Genomic DNA, 14039 nt, shown 5'->3' with positions numbered 1-14039 from the left:
GATACTGCCTCGGAAACCCAAGGAGGGGTCGCTATGAGTCGGGGCCGACTCGACGGCACATAACAACAACAACAACAACTATTCAAATTTGCACACCAACCACCAAAGACAAAGATGAGGAAATTGAAGATTTATACCAACTTCTGCAGTCTGAAATTTACTAAACATGCAGTCAAGATGTGCTGATTATCACTGATGATTGGCATGCAAAAGTTGGAAGCAAGAATCACCGGTGGCTGGAAAATAAGGCCTTGGTGATAGAAATAATGCTGGAGATCACATGATAGAATTTTGCAAAACCAATGGCTTATTCATTACAAATACCTTTTTTCAACAGCATAAATGGCAGCTATGAATGTGGATTTCACCAGATGGAGTACACAGGAATCAGATTGGCTACATCTGTGGAAAGAGGTGATGGAAAAGCTCAGTATCTTCAGCCAAAATAAGGCCAGGAGCCAACTGTGGAACAGACCATCAACTGCTCACATGCAAGTTCAAGTTGAAGGTGAAGACAGTTAAAAGAAGTCCACAAGAGCCAAAATATGACCTTGATTCTATCCCTCTTGAATTTAGAGACCATCTAAAGAATAGATTTGATGCATTGAACACCAGTGACCAAAAACCAGAGGAATTGTGGGATGACATCAAGAACCTCATCCATGAAGAAAGCAGAAGGTCATTAAAAGACAGGAAAGGAAGAAAAGACAAAAATGAATATCAAGAGAGGCTGTGAAACTTGCCCTTGAGCAGAGAATAGCTAAAGCAAATGGAAGAAATGACAAGATAAAAGAGCTGAACAGAAGATTTTGAAGAGCAGCTCGAGAAGACAAAGTCAATTATTACAATGAACTGTCTAAAGGCCTGGAGTTAGAATACAAAAAGGGAAGAACACATTTCAGCATTTCTCAAGCTGAAAGATCTGAAGAGGAAATTTAAGCCTCAAGTTGCAATACTGAAAGATTTCATGGGCAATGTATTAAGTGATGCAGGAAACATCAAAAGAAGATGGAAGGGAATACACAGAGTCACTGTACCAAAAAGAATTAGTTGATGTTCATCCAATTCAGGAGGTGGCATATGATCAAGAACCAATGGTATTGAAGTAAGAAGTAGAAGCTGCACTGAAGGAATCGGTGAAAACAAGGCTCCAGGAATTGATGGAATACCCAATGAGATGTTTCAACAAACATATGCCACATTGGAGGCACTCACGTGTCTGTGTCAAAATTTCGAAGACAGCTACTTGGCCAACTGACTGGAAAAGATCCATGTTTGTACCCATTCCAAAGAAAGATGACTCCACAGAATGTGGAAATTATCGAACAGTATCATTAATACCACATGGAAATTCAGGTGGCCAACTAATACATGAGGAGAAGCTTACAATCATTGGCCATCAGAGAGATGCGAGTCAGAACAACAATGAGATACCGTCTCACACCAGCACTGATGGCAGGGTTCAATGAGACAGAAAATGACAAATGCTGGCAGGGATGTGGAGAGATTGAGACTCTCATAAACCGCTGGTAGGACTATGAAGTAATACAACCACTGTGGAAAACAGTATGGTGATTCCTTGGAAAGCTGGAATTGGAAATACCATTTGACCCAGCAATTTCATTACTAGGTATATATCCTAGAGAGGTGAGAGCCAAGATAGGAACAGATATATGCATACTCATGTTCATCGCAGCCCTATTTACAATAGTAAAAAGATGAGAACAACCTATGTGCCCATCAGCGGAAGAGTGGATGACCAAACTATGGTACATACACGTACTGGAATGTTATGCAGCACTAAAGAATAATGTAGAGTCTGCAAAACACCACATAATATGGATGGACTCGGAGGACATTATGTTAAGTGAAATAAGTCAATCACAGAAGGACAAATATATTATTAGTTTGTTGTTGTGGAGGGTCAAGGAAAGGTTTATATATGGACAGAAGCTTTCTTTGTTGGCTGCCAGGGGTGGGAGGGGAGGGGAGGGAACACTGCGGGGAAAAAAAAAAAAAGCATTGACCCATGTCACTGTAGTTTTGTGTATTTCAGTGTACATAAATTATATTTCAATAAAATGTGTTAAAAAATAGCACATTCAAGTAAAATCTTACTGAAGATAATTCAGAAACGTTTGCAGCAATCTGTTGACAGAGAACTTCCAGAAATGCAAGCTGCATTCAGAGGAGGATGTGGAACAAGGGATATCATAGCTGATATCAGATGGATCTTGGCTCAAAGCAAAGAATACCAGAAAGATATTTACTTGTGTTTTATTGACTATGCAAAATCATCTGATTGTGTGGATCTTGACAAATTATGGATAACATTGAGAATGGAAATTCCAGAACACTTAATTGTACTCATGAGGAACCTGTACGTAGACCAGGAGGCTGTTGTTTGAAGAGAACAAGGGGATACTGCATGGCTTAAAACTAGTAAGGGAGTGTATCAGCATTGTATCCTTTCACCATTCTTATTCAACCTGTATGCTGAGTAAATAATCCAAGAAACTGGACTATATGAAGAGGAACATGGCATCAAGATTGGAGGAAGAATCATTAACAACCTGCAATACAGTAATGACACAACTTTGCTTGCTGAAAGTGAGGATGACTTGAAACACTTACTGATGGAGAGTGAAGACTACAGTCTGCAGTATGGATTACAACTCAGTATAAAGAAAACGAAAATCCTCAAAACTGGACCAGTAAGCAGCATCATGATAAATGGAGAAAAGATTAAAGCTTTCAGTGACTTCATATTACTTGGTTCTACAGTCAGCACCAATGGAAGCAGCAGCCAAGACATCAGATGATGTATTGCATTGGCCCAGTCTTGTTGCAGAAGACCTATTTCGGGTGCTGAAGAGCAAAGATAGCTCCTTGAAGACTAAATGCACCTGACCTAAGCCATGAAATTTTGATTTCCCTCATGGATGTGAGTTGGAAGGAAGATGGGGCAATCTACTTCCTTAGTGATACTGCCTTGGAAACCCAAGGAGGGGTCGCTGTGAGTCGGCTCCGACTTGATGGCACATAAGAACAACATGCATGTGAGATCTTGACAGAACAGTGAAGACTGAGGAAGAGTTGATGCTTTTGAGTTGTGGTGTTGTGAAGAATACTGAAAGTACCATGGACTGCTAAAAGAACTAACAAATCTGTCCTGGAAAAAGTGCAGCTGGAATGCTCTTTGGAAGCAAGAATGGCCAAACTTCGTCTGACCTTCTTTGGTCATGTTGTCAGAAGGGAACATTATCTGGAGAATGATATTATGCTTGGTAAAGTGGAGGGTCAACAAAAATGGGGAAGGCTCTCAACAAGATGGAGTGATGTGGCAGTTGTAACAATGGGCTCAGGTATAGCAAGGATCATGAGGCTGGTACAGGACCGGGCAGTGTTTTGTTCTGCTGTACATAGGTCACCGTAAGTCGGAGGAGAATCAATGGCACCTAACAACAGTAATATGTAGTATTTACTTTAAAAGGGTATATCATACTTAAGGACCCTAGTTGGCACAAACAATTGGCACTCTTATACTAATCTAAAGATGGGCAGTTCAAACCACTCAGTGGCATGATAGAAGAAAGTCCTGGTGATCTGCTTTTTTAAAGATTATAGCTAACAAAATTTCCTATGGAGCATTTCTACTGTGCAATCAACTCAACTGCAATAAGTTTTTTGTTTTGTTTTGTTTTGTTTTTTATACCATAGATAAGAAATGGAAAATAAAAGAAGTTGAAAAGTATTTTTCTCAATTTTCTTATTAATTATTACATTGCATTTTATAGGAGAAAGGTTAAAGCTCCAAAGAGTTGATGAGAATTTTGATGCATTTGTGTTATTTCCCAACTTTACTAACATGACTGGCTCAAACTATTTGATGTAATTACATTTGACTTTAACCATAAATATCAGAACAATGCTCATGGTCATTGTTTGCTTTTAACTTTGGCCTATAAAAGCAGACTAATTTCTTCCTGTATTTTGATTTTTTCTCCAGGCAAATTGGCCTTTTTTTTTTTTTTTTTAGTACTACTAATACAGTCCTGCTTATTCCTGCCCTGCTGCTGATACAGTATTCCTGGTGGTGTTCATATATCTTAACAGTATGGCAATTCCTTAAAAAGCTGGTGTTAGAAATACCATTTGACCCAGCAATCCCATTATTAGGTATATAACCTAAAGAAGTGAGAGCCAGGACAAGAATAGATAGATATACACACAATCATGTTCATCGTAGCATTATTTACAATAGCCAAAAGATGGAAACAACCTAGATGCTCATCAACAGAAGAATGGATAACCAAACTATGGTACATGCACACAATGGAATACTATGCAACACTAAAGAATAATTTGTTGTTGTTGTTGTTGTTATTTGCCATTGAGTCAGACCCGACTCATAGCGACCCCTCCTTGGGTTTCCGAGGCAGTATCACTACGGAAGTAGATTGCCCAACAAAACACTGCATAATATGGATGAACTTGGAGGACATTATGCTGAGTAAAACAAGTCAGTCACAGAAGGGCAAATACAGTATTAGTTCATTATTGTAAAAAGTCAAGGAAAAGTTTATATATGGAAGGAAACTTTCTTTGTTGGTTATCAGGGATTGGAGGGGAAGGGAGGGAACACTGGGGAAATAAATAAATAATTTGCTGCAGTGGCCACACAAAACTCATAGATTATGGGGTTTGTTAGGGAATCAGCAGGCTACAACTCAAGTTCAGCAACACACTCAGAGTGTCTCAGCTGGCCGTCTCTCGGCTGGCAGTCTTTCTCAGTCTCTTGTCAGTAGCACGTCTCTCTCAGCAGTGCATGTCTCTGGTATCTGTCTCAGGTCTCTCTCTCAGCAATGTGTTTCTCTCAGGTCTGTGTCTCAGCAGCACATCTCTCCCAACCGGCAGTCAGAGGGACTCTCTTTCTGCCTCTAGGAGAGCTCCTTTTTCAGCCTGGCAGAGTGGCCAAAATCAACTAATCCCAACAGAGAGAGAGAGAGAGAGAAGGGGGGGGGGGAGAGAATTTTAATAGTCAATTGTTTGTGGTAAAGTGGGATTTACAAATATATGGATAGAAAAGCTGTACCATGTAATTCACTACACTACAATATCCTAAAAAATTATTTCAGGAAAATCTGCCAAATTTTACTTTAGCTTTGTACTCAAAATATGTCCCAAAATGTACTTTAGCCTGAGAACCATACTCTTAGTTTTCAGAATTTATTCAGAGTTTACTAAATACATTTTGAAATAAATGTATTTATCAGTGATTGTTTATTTGATTTGAATTAGAGGAAAGGGAATAGTAAGAAGACTTCTACAGGAAACCGTATACATTAGAGAAAAGAGATTATTGATAGTCCAGTAGCATAGGTATTTCACAATGATAGGCATAGTGGCCAGGAATCATTTAATGTAGGAGGAGAACTTGCAGGCATCACTCTGTTCAAATGGACCTATTGATAAAATCTATATACAGTAACAGGTTACAATTGCTAATTTACTAACAACTCCTACTTACCCTTTAATGTTACGTAAATTTACCCTTACTTAGAAACCATTGAACCAAACCCTATTCATTCTTCATCATAATCACCTTCGCTTGCTGCTTGCCCAGCTTTTAAATCATTGAAAAGATGTCTATATGCTATATAAGATCCATAAGCACCTGTCTGACTTATCTAAAAATTTGACTTAAAGACACACGTAGGAGCAGGTATTGTTTGTAACCCAGGGACTGCCTGTATATCACAACTCTAACTCTTAAAATTTAATTTGTGAATGATAATCTCTGATTAAGAAGTGTTAAAGCAAAAATTGTGTTAAGCCAATAAAGAAATTTAAGTTTGTTTAATACACAGTTTGCAAATTGGAATACCATTTTGACCAGAGTCAAAAACGTTCCAAAGAGGAAAGAACTCCCAAAGATTCTTATATCTCATCTTTCAGCATTGCCATGGAAACAGTAGAGCAGTGTTATATAATAACAATGCACCCTAAAACACAGTTTCTATTTTGACCTTGGAGTTTGTTTCTTGAAACTGACTGCACATAGGTAACTTTTTTCAAAAGAATATAATGCTTGAGGTAAAACCAAACCAAAACCAAACTTACTGCCATGGAGTCAGATCCGACTCATAGCATCCCCTCCTTGAGTTTCCAAGGCAGTATCACTACAGAAGTAAATTGCGCAGCCTTCCTTCCGAGGAGTGGCTGGTGGGTTTGAACTGCCAGTCTTCTGGTTAGTAGTCAAAAGTGCCTTAGGCACTATGCCACCAGAGCTCCCTAAGGTAAAACAGTCTTTACTAATTAGCTAGATTATTGTTTGACTTAAAGACGACTTTTAGGGGTCCAGTTCTTGAAGACTTAAGGTTCAAAGATCATCTCTGGGTGGTATCTTGGGTGAGTTACCCTGACCTCCATGGAACCTTGAAATCTGAGTTCCTTGAGAATTAAACTGTTTTTCAAGAAGAGAGCTATATAATAATTGAGAAAATATTTATCCAAATGATTAATTTTTAGTGTATAAATGTTTAAATCTTGTTGGGGTTATTCTATCTAGAATGATACATTGCCTAAAGAATTTCACACATCTCAGGGTTAATCATTCTATAAAATTTTATAATTGCTCCTTTAATTTTCCAGCTTTTACGTATCCCCACACAACTAATTAACGGCTTTTGTTTTAATTTTTGTGGCTGAGAATACCCTTCTGATTTTAGCACTATATTTTTTCACAGATTCTTAGCGATTTTCTTTTCAAGTGTTCTAACCTCCCAATTCATCCAGTGTAGATACTAGAATAATCTTTCTCATTTCATTTATATTAACTTCATTCTCATCTAGTGGTAGGGGAGTTTGCAGCCCTTTATTTTTAAATCCAAATCTCTCTGGTCTTCAGACCCTTTACCATTTGTTCTCTTCATTTCATTTTATTTTCCCTTATTCTATTTCAACCATTTTCTCTTTTTTTCCATTCTCGTATATATTTACTCTATATTTTGGTTTTGGCTGATCTCTTGTAATAACATATGTATATAATTATAATTACTAGAAATGAATATGTATGTTCTTTGGTTGCCTGAAAGAGCTCTGGTGATGTAGTTGTTAAAGCACTGGGCTGCAAACCAAAAGGTCTCTGGTTCAAACTCCTCACTCTCACTGTGGGAGAAATATGAGGGAATCTGCTTCCGTAAAGATTTACAACCTTGGAAGCCCTGGTGGGCAGTTCTACCCTATCCTTTAGAGTCCCCATGAGTCAGAATCAACCTGATAGAAGTGGGGTTATTTTGGTTTTCTTATACTTAGTTTTGGTTATCTGAGGAACACATGGCTGTCTAGCACAGTTGTAAGCTTCTTGAGACCTTTGCTTTGAATGCTGTTTATAACCTTGTATTGTGCCCTAAAAGTGATAAGTATAGTGTCTTTGCCTTTTGTTGAACATGTTAGTATATATAGTTTAGTTGTACTTGAAATTTTCATTTTTATAGTTTTTGCTTATAATTTCCTTTAAAAAAAAGTCTTTATGTGTTCTACATTTTAAGAACTAAAGCAGCTTGCTTTATTTCTTGTTCATGCTGCTTTTGGATTACTTTGATGTTGTGTGCCTTTTGTGTTCTATCCCTTAAATAAAAACCCTTAAAGAAATGTGAATATACTTGTAGTTTTAAATGTCTGGAGTTGATTTAAAATAATTTTTAAGATTCTAATTAATTTTAAAAGTATATTCCTAATAAAATACTATGAAGTTACTTTCTATCCATGTGAAAGGAATGTTGATGTTCATATGAGGGTATTTAAACACTAATTAGTTGGGTTTTCTCTTTGCAGTTGACTGGATTATTGCTGATATTTTGGCCATTAGGCAGAATGCTCTTGGACATGTGCGCTATGTGCTAAAAGATGGATTAAAATGGTTTCCATTATATGGGTGTTACTTTTCTAAGGTAATTTTTTCCATATATTTTTCTTTGTATATTGTAATTTATAAAAATTTTTATATGTAACAATTTAATGTGCCTGTTACACAGATGTATACTTTTTTTGGTTTAATAGGCTTTTCTAAATTGAAGTATCTTTATTTTATATTTTTAATGCTGTGTTTTTTATGTTGTTGTTGTTGTTATGTGCCGTCGAGTCAAACCCGACTCGTAGCGACCCCTCCTTAGGTTTCCGAGGCAGTATCACTATGGAAGTAGGATTGCCCAACCTTCCTTCCGAGGAGTGGCTGGTGGGTTTGAACCGCCAGCCGTCTGGTTAGCAGGCAAGTGTCTTAGCCACTATGCTATGTTTAATTACTCAGGTAAATCAAATTGTAAGGATACATATGTACAAAAGTGAAACAAATAGGGCATTTACAGGCTTAGAATTTGATAGATGATTTACCTTAGGAAACTAATGATAAAAATAAGATCTGTAGGATTTAAAAAAATAGTGAACTATATATATAAATTATTTAGCATAAATGTCAGGCACATAATATTTACTGTGTTATTTCCTAAACCAAAACTCACTGCCATCGAGTTGATTCTGACTCAGAGAGACCCCCTTTGGGTTTCCAAGGCAGTTGATTTTCACGGAAGTAGATTGCCCAGTTTTCCTTCCACAGAGTGGCTGGTGGGTTTGAACCACCAGAGTTCCTATACAGTGACCCCTGTGAGAGCCAGCAGATGACAAGACTGCTTTGTTTTTCTAGATCTTGCAAGTTTTTTGCCTCTGACGGTGTAGTTTTAACACTTTTCTGTTACTTAATTTAGTGGAAAATATTTAAGATTTCCTTCTCTGGTAAGTTTCTACCTTACACAGTTTCCAGTGTTAATGTTTTACCTTCAGATCATGAAACTCCACATAACATGGTTTTTTATGTCCAGAGAGTTCACTGGCATTTTTCTGTGTCTTTCTGAATACAGTAAGTCCCTAGGTCACAAGTATCTAACTATGGACAGCTCATACTTGCCATTTAATGTTATGTAAATTTGCCCTCACTCTGGTGGTGTAAGGAGCTCTGGTAGCATAGTGCCTAAGGCACTTGACTGCTAACCAGAAGGCTGGCGATTCAAACCCACCAGCCACTCCTCGGAAGGAAGGTTGGGCAATCTACTTCGTAGTGATACTGCCTCGGCAACCCAAGGAGGGGTCACTATGAGTCGGGATCCACTTGACTCGATGGCACACAACAACAACAACAACTGTTGGTGTAGGGCCTAAGGTATTTGACTGCTAACCAGAAGGTTGCTGGGTCAGACCTACCAGCCACTCCACATAAGGAAGAGTGGGCAGTCTATTACCGTAAAAGATTTACTGCCTCAGTGAGTTTTTTTTTTGAAACAATTGAACCAATCCTTACTCCCCAAAAATTCTTCATTACAATCACTTTCACTTGGCTGCACATGCAGCTTTCAAATCGTTGAAAAAGCTTTGAGCCTTTTCTTTCACTAACCAAACCAAGTCCACTGTTATCAAGTTGATTCTGACTCATAGCAGCCCTGTAGGATAGAGTCAAACTGTCCCCATACGGATACCAAGGCTATAAATCCTTACAGAAAGAATGCCTCATCTTTCTCCCTTAGAACACCTGGTGGATTCAAACTACTGGCCTTTTGGTTAGCAGTAAAATGCTTTAATCATTGTGCCACTAGAGCTCCTTCATGCAATTAAAAAAAAAAAAAAAACCACTGCCGTCGAGTCGATTCTGGCTCATAGCCACCCCCATTGGGTTTCTGAGGCGGTAAATCTTCATAGAAGCAGATTGCCCACTCTTCCTTCCGTAGAGTGGCTAGTGGGTTTGAGACACCAACTTTCTTGTTAGCAGTCAGGTGCTTTAGGCACTATGCTACCAGTGTTCCTTTCATGCAATAAAGTAAGGCTAAATAAGAACCATATACACCTGTTGTGACTTACCTACAAATTAGACTCAAAGCTACGCTGAGGAACGGATCTTGTTTGTAACCCAGGGACTGCTTGTATATAAATTACCTAAATGTAATTTAAAAAATTAAAATTTTGTATAGTTTTCATATTTTTTTAACAAGAATTTAAAAATCAATAAAGAAGGAAGGCTGGATCTTTTAAAGGAAAATGCTTAATATCTTAATGAAAATATTTTAAACTGAGTACTAAATAAAAATGGATTATTGTGAACTTTATGTTTATGTCGAATTTAATTTTTTATTTGAAAAGACTTGTTTTTCACAATTTGTGTGAAGGAAAAACAGTGCTTTTCACAAAAAGTTATTTATAAGGAAAGTATGATGAAATGGACATTTATTTTGTATTTTTTGGTAATTATTGTGCTTAGAAAACATATTTTGTATGTATGGAAAATACATATAAATATATAGATACTGGGAAAACTAAAACATTAGTAAGCTATCAGTTTGTGAACATTGTAAGTTATAGTTTAGGTTTAGGGTGCATAATAGAGTTCTTCTTTCTCCTCCTGCTCCAACAAAAAGCAGGATTCTTGGTAACCTAATTGTTGTGATTTTTTTGTTTTGTTTTGTTTTTAAGTTAGATAAACATCCTAGAGTTTATTTCTATAAAAGGATGAAAGTAACCATAAAGTTTAAGTGATATAAGAACAAATAAAATTAATGAAAGTTGAGGAAGGCTTGAAATTTAAAAGTAGTAGAAGAAATATATTTTGTCTAAGACTGTGTTGCTTTTGTGCCATGATCAGGATCTCCAGTGGAGTAAAGATTTTGATGTGGGGGAAGAATATTTATGAATAGATTCTATAACATTTTGGAATTCTAAAAAGGATGGTAGAATAAGATGCCCACAACACCTTTTGAATAAAAGGCAATTAAGTACAAAATCCAACCACATACTTTTTTTTCTTAATTTCCTTTTTTTCCCTTTATTTCCATTTTACTAGGATCCTTTCTCTTTTTTACCCTCACCTTCTCAATCTTAAGACAAGATCGATAATGCTTTAACTAAAAAAGAGCCATATGAACACAGAAACTTCAATAAGATTATGCTTTATTTTTATTATTATCATTATCCCTATTGACTCATTTTTTCTTTTAAGAATTAAATTAGATCTTTTTCTGAAAACCAGGATCTCAAATCAACTTCAAAAGTTTTTTAGTCTGTCCATTTTACTAACTTCAGATCAAACTAAACCTTTTGCTGAGGTTTTCAACACAGTGCTCCCCTGTTACAGGCCATACGGAGATTAAATGTTAAAATGTCACGAACTAAGAGGAAAAAGTGTTCTGAATGGCTAGCTAGAGTAAGTTCTGATTGGTTATTTTTGGAAACTCTTTAAGGACATGCCCAGGCAAGTTCCCTGGTTCTTCCTGTGAGGACTTTTCTGCATCCTAGTTAATTTACTTTCAGTCACATTCTTCCTGAGCTCAAGCTTCCCGTCCTTGATTTTGCCTAGGCTTGTCTAAGCATAGCCACATTGTTAGTTTAATGGTCAACAAGCATTGAAGAAATAGCATGAAGAACTCAAATAGTGTCTGAACTTACATCAAGGCTCAAAATGGAGTTAATGGCTCCAGCTGTAGATTGTAGTCCGCAGACCAACTGCTCTCCTCCATTCTCTCATGTTTAAAATCTTTTGATCACATTTAGGTTGCTGTGCTTTCTTCTCCATGGGCTGGTTGATAGCTCCTTTACATGGCTACTTGTTTTAGGATAAGCTTTTCAGACCCCAGACACTATGCTTGTTAATAGCTGGGCACCAACTGATTTCTTGACCATGCTTTCTTACAACACTCAGTCTTTAGTTATTGTACCATGAAGCTAAGTATGGAGTGGGGCCACTTTGGAGGAAATACTTGGCCTATGGTTAGGTTACACGTCTTAAAGTGGGAGCTGAAGTTTGTCTTTAGAATATATCTTGTCTTTATGCATGATTGGCTTCATGTATTAGCTTTCTGAGAAATCACGTTAGAAGTAACTTTCATACAACATTTGATAATGCCAGTAATAACAATTGCAGTGATTATCATTGATCCAGTCAGTAGTCTTGATCTAATCCAAGAGCCTATTTCTTTGGGTAACCAGCTGAAAATACCAAAGAAGAGGAAGTCAGTTGGGGAGGTTTGTAGAGGCATGTAGCCATTTGATAGATGTTTTGTTCTCCTATGCCAGAGGTGTTCATTCAAGTGCAACAAGAAGCATTAGAAATGGCACAAACTCTACCTTATAGTAACTTATTCCTGGGGGCAAGCTGCCTGTTCCTTGTTTACCCATCAGCAGTCATGGGTCACATCTACATAGCAAGGAGGGGAGGGTAGCGGTTTGATTACAAGCATTAGACAGGCATTTCATACAAGATTGACTTGGAGACCAACTGAAACACAGATTTACTCAAATATAGTTGCCATCCTGATCTTTGGAGTCTATTTACTGTGACAGACTGAATTCTTCAAAAGAACACAACTCTCATAGCAAAATGGACTTGATAGTTTATCAGGACCATTGCTTGACTTAAAAATAGCTCTTCGACAACAGTTTTTCCAAGGCTTAAGATTCATAAGACACCTGAGGGCAATGGCATGTATGGATTACTCCAACTTCCTGAAAGCCAGAAGTCTGGCAGTGAACTTGGAGGTACAGCAGAGACTTTGGGAACACTATTAGTCTAATTGTCTGAAATAACCCATGAAACTTATGGCTATAAGGTCATTGTACCAAGGAAACATCTCCTATGAGGAGTTTGTTTATACATAATCAGCATCAATATCTGCTTTTATGTGCCTCAGCTGCAATGACATTCTGCAAAACCTCAGCTTGCATATTAATATAAACATTCATCTCTTACGGTACAAAAATGTTCCTTGGGAGACTTAGCAGGAAATCTTAACGCTATTCTATTTTGTAAAATCATAGCTTGAACTTCAGACACTTCTCTATTTATGGTATTTTTAACTTAATTAAGCTTACCAATAAAAACTTCTAATTTGAAAGTTATAACATCTAAACCCACTACCCCATTACTTAGTTTATGGGAAAGGAGGAAAATAGTTTCTTATATTCAAAGAATAGAACCTTAAAATATCAGCAGTATTCCCACATAAAACCCATATTAATCCTTTAGTCCAGTGAATCCTACATAGGTACTGCATTTTTACACAAATAATGCATGCATTATATGTTTTTTGCAAACCACACAATCCTCTCATGTGTTAGTTTCTTATGTGTGCTAAGTATGTTGTATGTGTGTATGTGAATAATGTGGGCATACTGTGAAAAAATACAGTAATTTCTGTTCACACAATTCTTGATCAGCTACAGTCTGTGAACCATCAGCTTCTACACAAGAACTATGGAAATCTTGATTTTGTCTAATGGAATCTACATTCAAAATATCACAGTCCTTTTCAAAAGTCCAATATAGTTTATCTTTTTGTTGAGATATTTTGGTAAGGCATTTTCAGCAAGTCAGCAAAGTAAGAGCTTATCTGCAGATGAAAAACTTAATGTGGCCGTAATTAACTTATAAACTCATACTATGGGTATAATCCCTACACCCAAAGTCACAAATGTGTTCTGTGTTTCAACTTCTGAAATTTCTTTCAGATTCTTTCCTTCCATTTAGATAAGCCTAATCCCATCACTCTCTTTGGTTTCTTTTTTTGTTTAACCTACCTAATATTCTTTCTACTGCCAGATTTTTTTCATTGTCTAAAGTTTTCTTTTTCTAACTTGCTTCACAAACCATAAAATTTATGCACGTAACTGGTTGTTAGGTGCCATTGAGTGGGCTGTGACTCATAATGACCCTCTGGCTGGTCCTGCACCAGCATCATTTGTTGCTGTGTTTGAGCTCGTTGTGGCAGTCGCTGTGTCAATCTGCCTCCTTGAGTGTCTTTCTCTTTTTCACCTACTCTCTACTTTACCAAGCATGTTGTCCTTCTCAAGGAACTGATCCCTCTTGATAATATGTCTAAAGTATGTGAAGTGAACTCTTGCCATCCTCACTTCTTTTTTTTTTTTTTTTAATTTTATTTTGATTTGGGTGAAGATTTACAGAGTAAATTTACTTTTCATACAGCAGTTCACATATACTTTGT

General features: G+C 37.0%; 1 protein-coding gene across 1 annotated transcript in view; it reads left to right on the top strand.

Annotated features, from left to right (window-relative positions):
• Nucleotides 1–14039, top strand: part of AGPAT5 (1-acylglycerol-3-phosphate O-acyltransferase 5) — a 130099-nt gene that overhangs the window by 25455 nt on the left and 90605 nt on the right. The window contains exon 3 of the mRNA XM_007948065.2: nt 7840–7955. Coding sequence (XP_007946256.1) covers nt 7840–7955 — 116 coding nt within the window. The remainder of the gene's footprint in view (nt 1–7839; nt 7956–14039) is intronic.

Source organism: Orycteropus afer, unplaced genomic scaffold, assembly GCF_000298275.1.
Source record: "Orycteropus afer afer isolate SDZICR_OR568_19922 unplaced genomic scaffold, OryAfe1.0 scaffold00200, whole genome shotgun sequence".
Taxonomy (NCBI): domain Eukaryota; kingdom Metazoa; phylum Chordata; class Mammalia; order Tubulidentata; family Orycteropodidae; genus Orycteropus; species Orycteropus afer.
Note: the sequence above shows the minus strand (reverse complement) of the source record. Positions and strands in the feature narration are given on the sequence as shown.